This window comes from Panulirus ornatus, chromosome 16, assembly GCF_036320965.1.
Source record: "Panulirus ornatus isolate Po-2019 chromosome 16, ASM3632096v1, whole genome shotgun sequence".
NCBI classification, from domain to species: Eukaryota; Metazoa; Arthropoda; class Malacostraca; order Decapoda; family Palinuridae; genus Panulirus; species Panulirus ornatus.
In genome coordinates, this window is record NC_092239.1 from 44,490,187 (window position 1) to 44,509,641 (window position 19,455).

The window sequence follows — 19,455 nt, forward strand, 5'->3', positions numbered from 1 at the left end:
GTTGTCAATATTACGAAGCTGAAATTTGATCCTGACCATTTTAATCTTAAAAGTTTTTATTGGAAGAAAAGATCAGGAGAGAGTGAGAACAACATTTATAATTTAAATGTTCGTAATATAAATCTTGGCTAAGTTTGGCAGAGTATGATACGCGCTCAGTACATCATTCTATGTTAGTTCCCTCCTTACTAATTACACTTCTCATTTGTTTACAAAAATGAGAGCATTGTGTAATCACAATATGTTAAACACTACTGCTTCTCTCTATCCTAACTTTTCTACCACAGCTCGTCTTCCCCCAGTCTTCTCCCCCTTCCGTCTTTACCCACTTACGCTCGAGACGCTTCGAATCCAGACGAGCAGAGCTTCAGTGTACTTAGAGATTAGCGTTTGTAACGCTAACTGTACAAGCCAGAGGTGTGAGCAACTGTACATATACGATTCTGTTCATATAATGGTGCTGCATTGACGCGTATGAAATCTATATATCGCATTACACCAATAAGCACATGCTAAAGCAGTGAACGCATATCTTTTCGTGAATTTCAGTGACTTCGCATTATTGTAAATGGACGAAAAGAAGTTCCATCTCGTCAAAGAGCTTTTCGTTATAAGGTCTAACATGTCCCTGCTACTGATCGTAGTGAAGCCTTGTTGCCTTGAAGCCTCAGAAAACGAGTCCTGAGTTGTTTGACACAGCCGACGACATCATATTTATATCAATAGACAAAATATAGTTATAGAAAAAATACATAATCAATATGTAATTGAAGAATCAATAGCAGAAAATGTTATAGTAGCAGGGTAGACTGGTGTAATCGTACTGGATATATTATGGTGTATAGAGATTATCACAGTTTAGTTCAGGAATAGATTGTCTAGCATCTGGAACTCCTAAGATTCTAATCTCTGATTAACTTTTATTTTTATCTATGACTGAAAAGATGTCAGAATGTACAATATGGATGTTTTGGTGGCAATGTCTTATAAGAAAGGAGTGAGGCGGACTTGTCATGAGTTGGGTTGTTCTGTGGGATTAAAGTGTTCAGTAACTCTAGATTGTCTGGTAGCACTACGAATATATCTGACACTACCTACAGTCGTTCATCAGAAATAAAAACCCGGTATCCAAGACGCTGATTTCTTATGTAACAATTTTCATATTCTTCCTCTACTGTTTGATATACGTTTTAAGGAGTGATTCAAAGACTTCGGAGATGGTAGATGTCAAAGCAATGGGATGATAGGTAGAGGGGTCAAAACGGTTACAATTAAGGTCATCTAATAGGAAACTACGAGTATCATCTCTATGCATGAACGCCTTGATGCGCCCCTGTAGTAGTGAGCAGGTGAAACCGCTTTCATTAATGGAAATCTTATCATTACAGGAATAAATCATATAATTAATCCCTTCTTGACCGAAAACCCTATCTTGATATACAAAGTCTCAGCAATTCTAATGCATGTACATCTTGCACGGTTCGTTGTTTATGTGGCGAACCACAAGTCCAGGTAATATGCAAATCATATTACCAAACAGATATGAGACTTCACGATGTAAATTACCAGACAATTAATGGTTGTAATGGACTACATTCTCATCAGAGATCAACCACTTAATGAACCTATTAGTAATCCTTTACAACGGAGCTTAAGTAGGAACGTGTGGGTAGATCCTGGAGGGAGAGTGTTGCTTTGTTTACGGTTGACAACCTATGGATAAAAGTCTCATTAAGATTTGCATTAACTTCATTCCTATCTTCCACAAGGTGGTTTCTGTGTGTGTGTGTGTGTGTGTGTGTGTGTGTGTGTGTGTGTGTGTGATCAATATTGGTATTCTATTTATACACAAACTCACACACACATTCTTCATACCTGGCATTCCGACAGTTGTCTACTGTAGAAATATGTGCACAGTACATCATCCATTTGTAACTCTACAACTTTTTACAAACAAAAACATTTTACTGTAATTTGCGTCCCACAGTTCCTCCTCCTCCTGAGCCTGGTGGTGATGGCTGCCACTGGGGCCCCACAGTTTGGAGACGACAGTGACGAGGTGAGCAACACATTACACTCATCACTCTCATGATCCAAGAGATTCAATAAGTATCTGTTTTACTGAATGCACAACCGATTAGATTAAACGATATTTCTCATAAAGCAATTGTTATTATCTGCCTCTGAAATCCTTCTCTCTCTTTCTCACACTTCTCTTTATATCAGAAATCATTTGAACAACGCTATGACTGCAGGTGATAAGATTAGCATCACTGCAACACTCTCTCTCTGACGTCTCTCACTTGCAGCAACCGACGCCTTACGACTTCGCGTACGGTGTGAACGTACCGGACACGGGCGACGCCAAGGAACACAAGGAGTCCGTCTCCCCGTCAGGACGGACCGAGGGCGAGTACCGATGGCGCCAACCTAATGGACTCGACACGTGAGCATCTCCAGTCTATAACGTGTTTATGTTAGTGCAGACGTTAAGGTCATAATATCTCACTGTAAATGATCATGTTACAACCTACTTATGGTGCAGAGTTTAAGCTGGCAGTCGCCTCTTTATCTAACCTGAGTCACATTCAGGAAAACATTTATAATCAGAAAGATCCTCAAGTAGGAACATGTCAATGACAATTGTACTTAATTATCTACAAACCTTAAGCTTAGGCGAGCAAGGCCTCATTCTCGTCAGGAGAATTAGAAATATAAACATGGCACCACAGAGATGGTTTTGTATCGTCAGATCTTCATGTTTTTTCTCTGTTTTCTAACAGACATCATAATACTGCCGTCTTCTTTATGGATATTGAATTCACACCACAAATAGTTACCACAAGTATAGAAGTTTATGTTACGCACATGATCTCTTAACTGACAGCCTAATCTTTTATCCATAGAAACTTATGTAGTAATGCAGTTAATGCCGCTTAATAAACACGACATATTAAGAGGTCTACCACACGAGAATATTCTTTAAAATATGCATAGAATACATACGTCGCTATATGTCATCACCCTTCTTCTGAGACCTCATTTATCAACTATGGTGTGATTTTCAAGTTACAGATACTTTATGTCTCCCTTACATTAGCACCTACATCTTCATCATTATACCATCATTATCACTCCCGTTGCTTGTGGACGATGATAGCCCTTAAAGGTACCATAGTTCATCATCATTTCTCCTCGCTTCTCTTATTTATATATACGTAACCAAGAGATCTGGTTCTCTCCCTACTGACCTCATCCATGTTTTCTGACCCCCCAGGGTGGTGCGGTACATCATAGATGGCGACTCCGGCTTTCAAGCTGACGTGAACGAGGAACCCGGCACAGAAATAGCAAATTACTACACCAACACTCTCAGCCAGCAGAGTTCCTCGGGACCTGCTGTATCCCAAGGCTTTGCCAAGAGTATCGACGTTGGCCGACCCGCCGTCAACGTAATCGCTACCCCTCAGCCATCTTTCACACCTTCCCAAGCCTTCACCAGTCAGTCCTTCAGGTACACTATAGTTTACAGTTACAGTGATGGGGTATCGCTATTAAGCTTGATCCTATAGTGGATAATGTATTGGCTATCAATTACTCCGACTCTTTTCTTTTGGAAATTTAAGATAAACCTGGTAAGAGTAATAACAGACATTAGAATTATATGAAAGAATGTTTGGTCGTTTAGCACAAATTTGTAATGAATTGCTTCCTATTAATCAGTAGTCTAGTAGGGAGGATTCTTCCCTGCATCTCCATCCGTGAGTTGTAATGAAACATATCTGATAATTCCCCAGTAAAGCTCGTTGAGAAATCTATTCACAGTGTGACTATATTAGACTTGTTTCTACTAACGAAGATCTTGTGGATAGTGTTGAGGTTAGGGAAAGGTTTGGAAAAAATGATCAGTGTCGAGTCACATTGGAGATGTTATTACTCTTGTTTCTAATGTTGGTTAGTGCAACAATCGTGACAAAAGACGAGATTTTGTACTCGCATATCTACCTATTGGTCTTGAGAGAACAAGTTGCTGCTCTATGTCACACTTTGAAAGGTTCAAACAGAAGACGGGATGAGAGACGTGGAAGTATTGTGCCAGCCAGAGCAGTATTTTGTGTTTCGTGTGTGAGTTCTGAGTAGTTGTTTGATGGTATGCAAATCAGGAACTCTTTATTGTGCACTTGCATGACCGTCCTAAAGTGCAAAAACCAAATTTACCAGTGGTCAGGACGGGAAGTCCTCCCTCGGCTGGTAGAACTGACGATGGCTTTACTCTATCACACACACACACACACACACACACACACACACACACACACACACACACACACACACTGCACAACCTCAAGACGCCAAGAAAACCTCTTGCGCCATGAACACTATTGCAAGGGAGAGATCGTGGAAGTATTTCTTCCTAATCTTCCATCACCTGTTCACTGAGCAGGGATATGGACTGGACAACCATGAAGTAATGTTCTTTGACACGGCTGTGAAGCCTGATTCTCAGAAGGGCCTCACAGTGCAAAAGAAGAAGTGTAAAACCAACGCGTATCCTACAAGATATAAGTTACTCAAACTTTGGCTAAAAATCAAAATTCCTCTCTGGTTTTTCTCAACACTTATATCCTTTCTTTGTACTATGTGCCAAATGTATCCTTTTCACAGTCCTTAGGTAAACTTACAACTTTTCTTATACTGCAATCATAATGCGTGTTTGATGTTATATTCAGGGATTCGAACCAGATGGCCATACTGAAGACCATAGTCATCAACTCCAACAACGTATATCCCTGGTGATAGCGGAGAAAAATTACTTCCCACGTATTCCCTGCGTGTCGTAGAGGGCGACTAAAAGGGGGAGGGAGCGGGGGGCTGGAAATCCTCCCCTCTCGTTTTTAATTTTCCAAAAGAAGGAACAAGAGAAAGGGGCCTAGTGAGGATATTCCCTAAAAGGTTCAGTTCTCTGTTCGAAACGCTACCTCGGTAACGCGGGAAATGGCGAGGTATATGTATGTAAATACACATGTATATACATACACGTTCACACAAGCACATATACCTATATATTTCAACGTATACATATACATATATACACAGACATATACATATATACACAGACATATACATATATATAAATGTACATAATTCATACTTGCTGCCTTTATTCATTCCCGTCGCCATCCCACCACACATGAAATGACAAACCTTTCCCCTTCGCACGCGCGCGAGGTAGCGCCAGGAAAAAAGACAGCGAAGGCCACATTCGTTCACACTCAGTCTCTAGCTGTCATGTGTAATGCACCGAAACCACAGCTCCCTTTCCACATCCAGACCCCACAAAACTTTCCATGGTTTACCCCAGACGCTTCACATGCCCTGATTAAATCCACTGACAGCACGTCGACCCCGATATACCACACCGTTCCAATTCACTCTGTTCCTTGCACGCCTTTCACCCCCCTGCATGTTCAGGCCCCAATCGCTCAAAATCTTTGTCACTCCATCCTTCCACCTCCAATTTAGTCTCCCACTTCTCCTCTTTCCCCTCACCTTTGACACATATCCTCTTTATCAATCTTTCCTCACTCATTCTCTCCATGTGACCAAACCGTTTTGATACACCCTCTTCTGCTCTCTCAACCACACTCTTTTTATTACCACACGTCTCTCTTACCCTTTCATTACTTACTCGATCTAACCACTTAACACCACATATTGTCCTCAAACATCTCATTTCCAACACATCCATCCTCCTCCGCACAACCCTATCTATAACCCACGCCAAGCAACCATATAACATTGTTGGAACCGCTATTCCTTCAAACATACCCATTTTTGCTTTCCGAGATAATGTTCTCGCATTCCAAACATTTTTCAAAGCTCCCAAAATTTTCGCCCCCTCCCCCACCCTGTGACTCACTTCCGCTTCCATGGTTCCGTCCGCTGCCAAATTCAATTCCAGATATCTAAAACACTTCAATTTCTCCATTTTTTCTCCATTCAAACTTACCTCCCAATTGACTTGACCCTCAACCCTACTGTACCGAATAACCTTGCTCTTATTCACATTTACTCTCAGCTTTTTTCGTTCACACACTTTACCAAACTTAGTCACCAACTTTCGCAGTTTCTCACCCGAATCAGCCACCAGCACTGTATCATCAGCGAACAACAACTAACTCACTTCCTAAGCCCTCTCATGTACAACAGTCCGCATACTTGCCCCTCTCTCCAAAACTCACCTCCTTAACAACCCCATCCATGAACAAATTAAACAACCATGGAGACACCACGCACCCCTTCCGCAAACCGACATTCTCTGAAAACCAATCACTTTCCTCTCTTCCTACTCGTACTCATACCTTACATCCTCGATCAAAACTTTTCACTGCCTCTGGGGATAGGATATAGGGGAGAAAGAATCACTTCCCACGCATTCCCTGCGTGTCGTAGAAGGCGACTAAAGGGGACGGGAGCGGGGGGCTAGAAACCCTCCCTTCCTTGTATTTTAAGTTTCTAAAAGGGGAAACAGAAGGAGTCTCGCGGGGAGTGCACATCCTCCTCGAAGGCTCAGACTGGGGTGTCTAAAAGTGTGTAGATGTAACCAAGATGAGAAAAAAGGAAAGATAGGTAGTATGTTTGAGGAAAGGAGCCTGGATGTTTTGGCTCTGAGTGAAACGAAGCTCAAGGGCAAAGGAGAAGAGTGCTTTGGGAAAGTTTTGGGAGTAAAGTCAGGGGTTGGTGAGAGGACGAGAGCAAAAGAGGGAGTAGCACTACTCCTGAAACAGGAGTTAAGGGAGTATGTGATAGAGTGTAAGAAAGTAAACTCTGTATTGATATGGGTAAAACTGAAGGTGGATGGAGAGAGATAGGTGATTATTGGTGCCTATGCACCTGGGCATGAGAAGAAAGATCATGAAAGGCAACTGTTTTGGGAGCAGCTGAGTGAGTGTGTTAGCAGTTTTGATGTACGAGACCGGGTTATAGTGATGAGTGATTTGAATGCAAAGGTGAGTAATGCGGCAGTTGAGGGAATAATTGGTGTACATGGGGTGTTCAGTGTTGTAAATGGAAATGGTGAAGTGCTTGTAGATTTGTGTGCTGAAAAGGACTGGTTATTGGGAATACCAGGTTTAAAAAGAGATATACATAAGTATACGTATGTAAGGAGGAGAAATGGCCAGAGAGCGTTATTGGATTACGTGTTAATTGAGAGGCGCGTGAAAGAGAGACCTTTGGAGGTAAATGTGCTGAGAGGTGCATTTTACCGAATCTAGCTGTACGACGCGGAGGTATATGAATACGAATAAAGTGCATATGAACACACAGCTTCATAGAACATACAAACCTTCAAAAGCATGGATCGAATTCGGGACTCCTGTGCCACAGGCGGAAATGCTACCACTAGGCTATGAGCCAGGCTAATAGGAAATAACTATTCGCATATTATATACTCTAATACCCTTCGTCTCACGTTGGTGAGCAACGGGTCTACACCGGTTATTTCCCAACAGGCTCACATAGCCAGCAGGTAGCATTTTACCGAACCTAACTGTACAGCGCGGAGGTATATGAATACGAATGAAGTGCATATGAACGCGCACCTTCATAGAACATACAAACCTCCAACAGCCAGGATCGAACCCGGGACCCCTGTGCCTCAGGCGGAAATGCTACCGCTAGGCTATGAGCCAGGCTAATAGGAAAAAACTACTCGAATAATATGTACTCGAATACCCTTCGTCTCACGTTGGTGAGCAACGGTGTCAACACCGGTTATTTCAACGTTGCTCATCAACGTGAGACGAAGGGCATTCGAGTACATAGTATTCGAATAGTTATTTCCTATTAGCCATGCCCATAGCCTAGCGGTAGCATTTCCGCCTGTTACACAGGGGTCCCAGGTTCGATCCTGGCTGTTGGAGGTTTGCATGTTCTATGAAGATGCGCGTTCCTATGCACTTTGTTCGTATATATATATATATATATATATATATATACTCATATATATTGGAAAGGATTACAATTTTGCGAGTGATCAAGTATTTTCTAAGAGTCCACGGGGAAATGAAACATGATAAGGTATCCAAGTGCACTTTCGTGTAATAATTACATCGTCAGGGGAAACACAAGAGAGAAATATAACAGTCAGTTGATATAAAACGAAGAGACGTAGCTAGGACGCCGGACGCCATTTCCTAAACATGCGATTGTCCAAGATAGACAATGAGTGTATCATAAACATATCATTTTACAAACTTTAGCAACAATAATGTTATCCAATTAGTTCTCCTTTTTTGTTAATGTAAATGTTGCTTTCAGCGACAGTAATACTATAAAGAATATCTTAATCAGGAACTCACGAGAAAATTCTCCTGGGTGCATCTATAAAGTGCCATGTAGAAATTGTGATGAGATTTTTGTTGTGCAGACTGGTAAGGATCTTTCTTTTAAACTTAAGCAACATGAATATAGTATAAGAAGAGGACAAGAATCAAATGCCTTGTTTAATCACGTTGAAAAATATGATAATTGTATTGACTAGAGTAATGCTATCTCAGTTATTAACTCTAACTCCAGTACCACGAAAAATATCATTGACTCTTCTATTATCAAATACACAAAGATCCATAATCTTAATATTGGTGAAGGTCTATACAAAATGGATAATTTTATTGTTGAAAAAAATTGTAAACAATTCCCCTTCTTGTCCACATGATGAGTTTATGATACGCTCGTTGTCAATCTTGGACAATCAGATGTCTACCAGATGGCGTCGTAGCTACGTCTCTTCGTTGTATATTAATTGACTCTTATATTTCTTTCTTGTCTCCCCTCATGATGTGATTATTATAGGAAAGTGCACTTGGGAACCTATCTTATTTCATTTTCCCCGTGGACTCATAGAAATATATAAATGTATATATATATGAATATGTATATATATATATATATATATATATATATATATATATATATATATATATATATATATATATATATATAAATATACATATATATTTTTTTATTGTATTTATTTATTTTACTTTGTCGCTGTCTCCCGCGTTAGCGAGGTAGCGCAAGGAAACCCACTCACATACACATGTATATACATACAGGTCCACACACGCAAACATACATACCTATACATCTCAACGCATACAAATATATATATATATATACACTCACAGACATATACATATATACATATGTACATAATTCATACTGTCTGCCTTTATTTATCCCCATCGCCACCCCGCCACACATGAAATAACAACCCCCTCCCCCCAAATGTGCGCAAGGTAGCGCTAGGAAAAGACAACAAACGCCACATTCGTTCACACTCAGTCTCTAGCTGTCATGTAATAATGCACCGAAATCACATCTCCCGTTCCACATCCAGGCCCCACAGAACTTTCCATGGTTTACCCCAGACGCTTCACAATCCCTGGTTCAATCTATTGACAGCACGTCGATCCCGGTATACCACATCGTTCCAATTCACTCTATTCCTAGCACGCATTTCACCATCCTGCATGTTCAGGCCCCGATCACTCAAAATCTTTTTCACTCCATCTTTCCATCTCAAATCTGATCTCCCACTTCTCGCTTCCTCCACCTCTGACACATATGTACTCTTGGTCAATCCTTCCTCAATCATTCGTCTCCATGTGACCAAACCATTTCAAAACACCCTCTTCTGCTCTCTCAACCACACTCTTTTTATTACCACACATTCTCTTACCCTGTTATTACTTACTCGATCAAACCACCTTACACCACATATTGTCCTCAATCATCTCATTTCCAGCACATCCACCCTCCACCACACAACTCTATCCATATCCCACGCCTCGCAAACATATAACATTGTTGGAACCACTATTCCTTCAAACATAGCCATTTTTGCTTTCCGAGATAATGTTCTTGACTTTCACACATTCCTCAACGCTCCCAGAACTTTCGCCCCCTCCCCCACTCTATGATTCACTTCCGCTTCCATGGTTCCACCCGCTGCCAAATCTACTCCCAGATATCTAAAATACTTCACTTCCTTCAGTTTTTCTCCATTCAAACTTACCTCCCACTTGATTTGTCCCTCAACTACTGTACCTAATAACCTTGCTCTTATTCACATTTCCTCTCAGCTTTCTTCCTTCACACACTTTACTAAACTTAGTCACCAGCTTCTGCAGTTTCTCACACGAACCAGCCACCAGCGCTGTGTCATCAGCGAACAACAACTGACTCATTACCCAAGCTCTCTCATCCACAACAGACTGCATACTTGCCCCTCTTTCCAAAACTCTTGCATTCACCTCCATAACAACCCCATCCATAAACAAATTAAACAACCATGGAGACATCACACATCCCTGCCGCAAACCTACATTCATTGAGAACGAATCACTCTCCTCTCTTCCTACACGTACACATGCCTTACATCCTCGATAAAAACTTTTCACTGCTTCAAACAACTTGCCTCCAGCACCATACATTTTTAATACCTTCCACAGAGCATCTCTATCAGTTCTATCATCTGCCTTTCTCCAGATCCATAAATGCTACATACAATTCATTTGCTTTTCTAAGTATTTCTCACATACATTCTTCAGAGCAAACACCTGATCAACACATCCTCTACCACTTCTGAAACCACACTGCTCTTCCCCAGTCCGATGCTCTGTACATGCCTTCACCCTCTCAATCAATACCCTCCCATATGATTTACCAGGAATACATATATATATATATATATATATATATATGTATATATATATATATATATATATATATATATATATATATATATATATATATATGTATATATATTCTTTCTTTTTTCTTTCAAACTATTTGCCATTTCCCGCGTTAGCGAGGTAGCGTTAAGAACAGAGAACTGGGCCTTTGAGGGAATATCCTCACCTGGCCCCCTTCTCTATTCCTTCTTTTGGAAAACTAAAAAAAATAATGAGAGGGGAGGATTTCCAGCCCCCCGCTCCCTCCCCTTTTAGTCGCCTTCTATGACACGCAGGGAATACGTGGGAAGTATTCTTTCTCCCCCATCCCCAGGGATAATGTATATATATATATGTATATATATATATATATATATATATATATATATATATATATATATATATATATATAGATATATATATACATATATATATATATATATATATATATATATATATATATATATATATATATATATATATATATATATATATATATATATATATATATATATATATATATATATATATATATATATATATATGTGTGTGTGTGTGTGTGGGTGTATATGAATAGATGGACCGTTCTTCGTCTGTTTCCTGGATTCACCTCGATGACGCGTGAAGCCGAGATCCAGTATAAAAAAAAAATGTGTATATATATATTACCATATTCTCTCCTAATCGAACGTGTCAGCACTTGCCTCTTGTTCTGGTTAACTTACAATCTTCACAAAAGCTGCAGCTTTTCCATATTCCTTCACGTTTAGTGTACCGCAGATTTTTTTCCTACTTGTTCGTTATTTCCCTCTATGGAGGTAGCGCTAGGAACAGACGAAGAAAGATCGCAGTTGTTCCTTTTTATCGAACAACTAAGCTTTCAAATTCTCCACCTTCATTCGTATTTTGATTCTCCTGTTACGTTTCTATCCTTAAGGCTCAGGTCTACAAGCACCTGGGGAGCTCTTATTTTCTTCTTTTCAATGACAGTAGCCATTGTACAAGTACTTAAACAAAGAATACTGTGCAATGGTTTATTACTAATGACATAAAGAGTAAGGAACTATAGAGTATATATATATATATATATATATATATATATATGGTTGGAATTTATTAGGGACTGCTAGTATCATGTGTTTTATAAACTTTATTTCACTGTATCTTACGTGATTTGTTTTACGTATGTATATATAAATATATATATATATATATATATATATATATATATATATATATATATATATATATAACAAATCACGTAAGATACAGTCAAATAAAGTTTATCAAACACGATACTTGCAGTCTCTGATAAATTCCAACCATATACTTTTTCTTTACGTATGGCATCATCAGGATTAATCAACGCTACACAAAGACTCTCACTATGAAACGAAGATCCTGAGTGCGAAAGCTGTCCTTCTAGGGAACTCAAAGACAAACCCCTAAAAGTAATGACTGCATTTTCTTAGATTATGTGGCAAAGACACTGAGACTAGACGTCCCCACAGAAGGTATGGTTCTGGACAACTTTCGTAGACAGGAAATTCAGTTTTTGGCAGACAACAGATGACTTTTGGAAATTAGGACGAGTGGTCAGTGTATTTTAGGTATTATGCCTTAAAGATAAAGTTCGGAGAGAGCCTTCTAGCTGTGGTATATCGAGTCGTTTTCGAAACTGTCATCAATGAAACCTCCGTCAATGATGCCGCCGTCAATAATGCCACCGTCAATGATACCACCGTCGATGATGCCTCCGTCAATAATACCTCCGTCGATCACGTTGCTGAAGGACTGACTGGTGAAGGCTTGGGAAGGTGTGAAAGATGGCTGAGGGGTAGCGATTACGTTGACGGCGGGTCGGCCAACGTCGATACTCTTGGCAAAGCCTTGGGATACAGCAGGTCCCGAGGAACTCTGCTGGCTGAGGGTGTTGGTGTAGTAATTTGCTATTTCTGTGCCGGGTTCCTCGTTCACGTCAGCCTGAAAGCCGGAGTCGCCATCTATGATGTACCGCACCACCCTGGGGGGTCAGAAAACATGGATGAGGTCAGTAGGGAGGCAGCCAGATCTCTTGGTTACGTATATATAAATAAGAGAAGCGAGGAGAAATGATGATGAACTATGGTACCTTTAAGGGCTATCATCGTCCACAAGCAACGGGAGTGATAATGATGGTATAATGATGAAGGTGTGGGTGCTAATGTAAGGGAGACATAAAGTATCTGTAACTTGAAAATCACACCACAGTTGATAAATGAGGTCTTAGAAGAAGGGTGATGACATATAGCGACGTATGTATTCTATGTATATCTTAAAGAATATTCTCGTGTGGTAGACCTCTTAATAAGTCGTGTTTATTAAGCGGCATTAACTGCATTGCTACATAAGTTTCTATGGATAAAAGATTAGGCTGTCAGTTAAGAGATCATGTGCGTAACATAAACATTATATACTTGTGGTAACTATTTGTGGTGTGAATTCAATATCCATAAAGAAGACGGCAGTATTATGATGTCTGTTAGAAAAGAGAGAAAAAACATGAAGATCTGACGATACAAAACCATCTCTGTGGTGCCATGCTTATATTTCTAATTCTCCTGACGAGAATGAGGCCTTGCTCGCCTAAGCTTAAGGTTTGTAGATAATTAAGTACAATTGTCATTGACATGTTCCTACTTGAGGATCTTTCTGATTATAAATGTTCTCCTGAATGTGACTCAGGTTAGATAAAGAGGCGACTGCCAGCTTAAACTCTGTACCATAAGTAGGTTGTAACATGATCATTTACAGTGAGATATTATGACCTTAATGTCTGCACTAACATAAACACGTTATAGACTGGAGATGCTCACGTGTCGAGTCCATTAGGTTGGCGCCATCGGTACTCGCCCTCGGTCCGTCCTGACGGGGAGACGGACTCCTTGTGTTCCTTGGCGTCGCCCGTGTCCGGTACGTTCACACCGTACGCGAAGTCGTAAGGCGTCGGTTGCTGCAAGTGAGAGACGTCAGAGAGAGAGTGTTGCAGTGATGCTAATCTTATCACCTGTAGTTATAGCGTTGTTCAAATGATTTCTGATATAAAGAGAAGTGTGAGAAAGAGAGAGAAGGATTTCAGAGGCAGATAATAACAATTGCTTTATGAGAAATATCGTTTAATCTAATCGGTTGTGCATTCAGTAAAACAAATACTTATTGAATCTCTTGGATCATGAGAGTGATGAGTGTAATGTGTTGCTCACCTCGTCACTGTCGTCTCCAAGCTGTGGGGCCCCAGTGGCAGCCATCACCACCAGGCTCAGGAGGAGGAGGAACTGTGGGACGCAAATTACAGTAAAATGTTTTTGTTTGTAAAAAGTTGTAGAGTTACAAAAGGATGATGTACTGTGCACATACTTCTACAGTAGACAACTGTCGGAATGCGAGGTATGAAGAATGTGTGTGTGAGTTTGTGTATAAATAAAATATCAATATTGATCACACACACACACACACACACACACACACACACACACACACACACACACACACACACACACACACACACTTACACACACACACACAGGAACCACCTTGTGGAAGATAGGAATGAAGTTAATGCAAATCTTAATGAGACTTTTATCCATAGGTTGTCAACCGTAAACAAAGCAACACTCTCCCTCCAGGATCTACCCACACGTTCCTACTTAAGCTCCGTTGTAAAGGATTACTAATAGGTTCATTAAGTGGTTGATCTCTGATGAGAATGTAGTCCATTACAACCATTAATTCTCTAGTAATTACAACCATTAATTGTCTGGTAATTTACATCGTGAAGTCTCATATCTGTTTGGTAATATGATTTGCATATTACCTGGACTTGTGGTTCGCCACATAAACAACGAACTGTGCCAAATATGTACATGCATTAGAATAGCTGAGACTTTGTATTTCAAGATAGGGTTTTCGGTCAGAAGGGATTAATTATATGATTTATTCCAGTACTGATAAGAGTCCATTAATGACAATGGTTTTACCTGCTCACTACCACAGGGGCGCATCAAGGCGTTCATGCATAAAGAGAATATTCGTAGTTTCCCATTAGATGACCTTGATTGTAAATAGGGTCTACATTACTCTACAATTTTGGTTACACGGCCGTCCTTATGTGGCTGACTGTTATGAAACTGAACAACACGTGACGGTCGAGTGTATAGTTTCATTCGTCTGTCTACCTTCAGCATTCTGAAACCTTCAGCATACATAAACCTCAGAACCAAATCAGAATCCCTCTACATTGTGACCTTGTTATGCTATGTACGAGGTAAGAAGTTTTTCCTTACGTGACGACAGTCACTCATTTACCAAATGGCGTCCTAGCTACGTCTTCTCGTTGTCATCAACTGACTGTTATAATTCCTCCTTGTATTTCCTCCCCTGATGATGTGATTATTGCACGAAAGTGCACTTGGGAACTTATCATGTTTCATTTGGTGTGGACTCATAGGAGTATATATATATATATATATATGTATATATATATATATATATATATATATATATATATATATATATATATATATATATATATATATATATATATATATATATATATATATATATATCAACTTTCTAGAGGGGGAAACAGAAGAAGGAGTCACGCGGGGAGTGCTCATCCTCCTCGAAGGCTCAGATTGGGGTGTCTAAATGTGTGTGCATGTAACTGTGATGAGAAAAAAGAAGAGATAGGAAAGGAACCTGGATGTTTTGAATCTGAGTGAAACGAAGCTGAAGGGTAAAGGAGAAGAGTGGTTTGGAATATCTTGGGAGTAAAGTCAGGGGGTTAGTGAGAGGACAAGAGCAAGGGAAGGAGTAGCACTACTCCTGAAACAGGAGTTGTGGGAGTATGTGATAAAGTGTAAGAAAGTAAACTGTAGATTGATATGGGTAGAACTGAAAGTGGATGGAGAGAGATGGCTGATTATTGGTGCATATGCACCTGGGCATGAGAAATAAGATCATGAGAGGCAAGTGTTTTGGGAACAGCTGAGTGAGTGTGTTAGTAGTTTTGATGCACGAGACCGGGTTAGTGATGGGTGATTTGAATACAAAGGTGAGTAATGTGGCAGTTGAGGGAATAATTGGTGTACATGGGGTGTTCAGTGTTGTAGATGGAAATGATGAAGAGCTTGTAGTTTTTTTGTGCTGAAAAAGGACTGGTGATTGGGAATACCTGGTATGAAAAGAGAGATATACATAAGTATACGTATGTATGTAGGAGAGATGGCCAGGGAACGTTATTGGATTACGTGTTAATTGATAGGCGCACGAAAGAGAGACTTTTGGATGTTAATGTGCTGAGAGGTGCAACTGGAGGGATGTCTGATCAATATCTTGTGGAGGCGAAGGTGGAGATTTGTAGAGGTTTTCAGAAAAGAAGAGAGAATGTTGGGGTGAAGAAAGTGGTGAGAGTAAGTGTGCTTGGGAAGGAGACCTGTGTGAGGAAGTACCAGTGGAGACTGAGTACAGAATGGAAAAAGGTGAGAACAAAGGACGTGAGGGGAGTGGGGGAAGAGTGGGATGTATTTAGGAAAGCAGTGATAGCTTGCGCAAAAGATGCTTGTGGCATGAGAAGCGTGAGAGGCGGGCTAATAGAAAGGGTAGTGAGTGGTGGGATGAAGAACTAAGATTATCAGTGAAAGAGAAGAGAGAGGCATTTGGACGATTTTTGCAAGGAAATAATGCAAATGAGTGGGAGATGTATAAAAGAAAGAGGCAGAAGGTCAAGAGAAAGGTGCAAGAGGTGAAAAAGAGGGCAAATGAGAGTAGGGGTGAGAGAGTATCATTCAGTTTTAGGGAGAATAAAAAGATGTTTTGGAAGGAGGTAAATAAAGTGCGTAAGACAAAAGAACAAATTTAAATATTAGTGAAGGGGGCTAATGGGGAGGTAATAACAAGTAGTGGTGATGTGAGAAGGAGATGGAGTGAGTATTTTGAAGGTTTGTTGAATGTGTTTGATGATAGAGTGGCAGATATAGGGTGTTTTGGTCGATGTGGTGTGCAAAATGAGAGGGTTAGTGAGAATGATTTGGTAAACAGAGAAGAGGTAGTAAAAGCTTTGCAAAATATGAAAGGTGGCAAGGCAGCGGGTTTGGATGGCATAGTAGTGGAATTGATTAAAAAGGAGGTGACTGTATTGTTGACTGGTTGGTAAGGTTGATTAATGTATGTATGACTCATGGTGAGGTACCTGAGGATTGGCGGAATGCTTGCATAGTGCCATTGTACAAAAGCAAAGGGGATAAAAGGGAGTGCTCAAATTACAGAGGTATATGTTTGTTGAGTATTCCTGGGAAATTATATGGGAGGGTATTGATTGAGAGGGTGAAAGCATATACAGAGCATTAGACCGGGGAAGAGCAGTGTGGTTTCACAAGTGGTAGAGGATGTGTGGATCAGGTGTTTGCTTTGAAGAATGTATGTGAGAAATACTTAGAAAAGCAATTGGATTTGTATGTAGCATTAATGGATCTGGAGAAGGCATATGATAGAGTTGATAGAGATGCTCTGTGGAAGGTATCAAGAATATATGGTGTGGGAGGCAAGTTGTTAGAAGCAGTGAAAAGTTTTTATTGAGGATGTAAGGCATGTGTACATGTAGGAAGAGAAGAAAGTGAATGGTTCTCAGTAAATGTTGGTTTGCGGCACGGGTGCGTGATGCCTCCATGATTGTTTAATTTGTTTATAGATGGGGTTGTTAGGGAGGTGAATGCAAGAGTTTTGGAGAGAGGGGCAAGTATGCAGTTGTTGTGGATGAGAGAGCTTGGGAAGTGAGTCAGTTGCTGTTCGCTGATGATACAGCGCTGGTGGCTGATTCATGTGAGAAACTGGAGAAGCTGGTGACTAAGTTTGGTAAAGTGTGGGAAAGAAGAAAGCTGAGAGTAAATGTGAATAAGAGCAAGGTTATTAGGTACAGCAGGGTTGAGGGACAAGTCAATTGGGAGGTAAGTTTGAATGGAGAAAAACTGGAGGAAGTGAAGGTGTTAGATATCTGGGAGTGGATTTGGCAGCGGATGGAACCATTGAAGCGGAAGTGAATCATAGGGTGCAGGGAGGGGGCGAAAGTTCTGGGAGCGTTGAAAAATGTGTGAAAGTCGAGAACATAACGCTATCTTGGAAAGCAAAAATGGGTATGTTTGAAGGAATAGTTGTTCCAACAATGCTATTTGGTTGCGAGGCGTGGGCTATAGATAGAGTTGTGCGGAGGAGGGTGGATGTGTTGGAAATGAAATGTTTGAAGACAATATGTGGTGTGAGGTGGTTTGATCGAGTAAGTAATGAAAGGGTAAGAGAGATGTGTGGTAATAAAAAGAGTGTGTTTGAGACAGCAGAAGGGGTTGTTTTGAAATGGTTTTGTCACATGGAGACAATGAGTGCGGAAAGATTGACAAAGAGGATATATATGTGTCGGAGGTGAAGGGAACGAGAAGTGGAAGACCAAATTGGAGGTGGAAAGATCGAATGAAAAAGATTTTGAGTGATCGGGGCCTGAATATGCAGGAGGGTGAAAGGCGTGCAAGGAATATAGTGAATTGGAACGATGTGGTATACCGGGGTCGACGTGCTATCGTTGGATTGAACCAGGGCATGTGAAGCGTCTGGGGTAAAGCATGGAAAGTTCTGTGGGGCCTGGATGTGGAAAGGGAGCTGTGGTTTCTGTGCATTATACATCACAGCTAGAGACTGAGTGTGAACGAATGTGGCCTTTGATGTCCTTTCGAAGCGCTTCCTCGTGGACATGCGGGGGTTTGGGATTTTTATTTCATGTGTGGCGGGGTGGCGACGGCAATGAATAAGGGCAGGCAGTATGAATCATGTACATGTGTATATATGTATATGTCTGTATGTGTATATATATGTATACGTTGAGATGTTTAGGTATGTATATGTGCGTGTGTGGACGTGTATGTATATACATGTGTATGTGGGTGGGTTGGGCCATTCTTTTATCTGTTTCCTTGCGCTACCTCGCTAACGCAGGAGACAGCGACAAAGTATAATAATAAGATAATAAAACATATATATATATATTTATATATATATATATATATATATATATATATATATATATATATATATATATATATATATATATATATATATATATATATATATATATATATATATATATATATATATATATATATATATATATATATATATATATATATATATACATATATATATATATATATATATATAACCCCTAGTGGTGGCTGAACAACTGGGTTGACAGGGGACCGACTGCCCCAAACCATGTGGTAGACCCTGGGCAGCCAATGAATGAGTCACTTTCAGGAACGCTAACCATCGCCTGACTCTTCACTCCCTCGTCCCGCCTTCACCAGCCAACTCTGGATTGTGCTGTCTCTTATTCTCCTCCTCCCATCAAATACTCCTTCCTCACCTGTGCTGACGCCATAACTGTAGAGGAGCGAGAGATTGACTGTAACGCCACTCCTCCCTGCCTGGCTTATATACACCCTCACTTTCACGCCAGGGTTGAGCTTCTGGTGGAGCATCTTGTTGCCTGATCGTCCACTTCATTATGTTTTTGTTCTAACTATCTAAAGGATAGTCGCTGACTAGTTTGGTATTGAAAAACTAGACTGTGTCTAGTCTAAACACAGAATAGTGAATGATTTTTTAAACCAGCCGACTCATTTGCTAAAGGTAT

At 40.3% G+C, this 19,455-nt stretch overlaps 2 protein-coding genes across 2 annotated transcripts; one reads left to right on the forward strand and one right to left on the reverse strand.

Moving 5' to 3' along the window:
- The first annotated feature begins 1,988 nt into the window (after positions 1–1,988).
- LOC139753922 (uncharacterized) lies at positions 1,989–4,797 on the forward strand. Its single transcript, XM_071670880.1, has 4 exons — positions 1,989–2,059; positions 2,310–2,446; positions 3,278–3,514; positions 4,731–4,797. Exons 1-4 carry the CDS (start codon positions 2,015–2,017, stop codon positions 4,795–4,797), a joined length of 486 nt encoding a protein of 161 aa, XP_071526981.1. The 5' UTR covers positions 1,989–2,014.
- Positions 4,798–12,056: 7,259 nt separating this feature from the next.
- Positions 12,057–19,222, reverse strand: LOC139753996 (uncharacterized). Its single transcript, XM_071670951.1, has 4 exons — positions 19,186–19,222; positions 13,982–14,053; positions 13,595–13,731; positions 12,057–12,762 (listed from the first exon to the last, which is right to left on the reverse strand). Exons 1-4 carry the CDS (start codon positions 19,198–19,200, stop codon positions 12,387–12,389), a joined length of 600 nt encoding a protein of 199 aa, XP_071527052.1. The 5' UTR covers positions 19,201–19,222; the 3' UTR covers positions 12,057–12,386.
- Between the last annotated feature and the right edge of the window lie 233 nt (positions 19,223–19,455).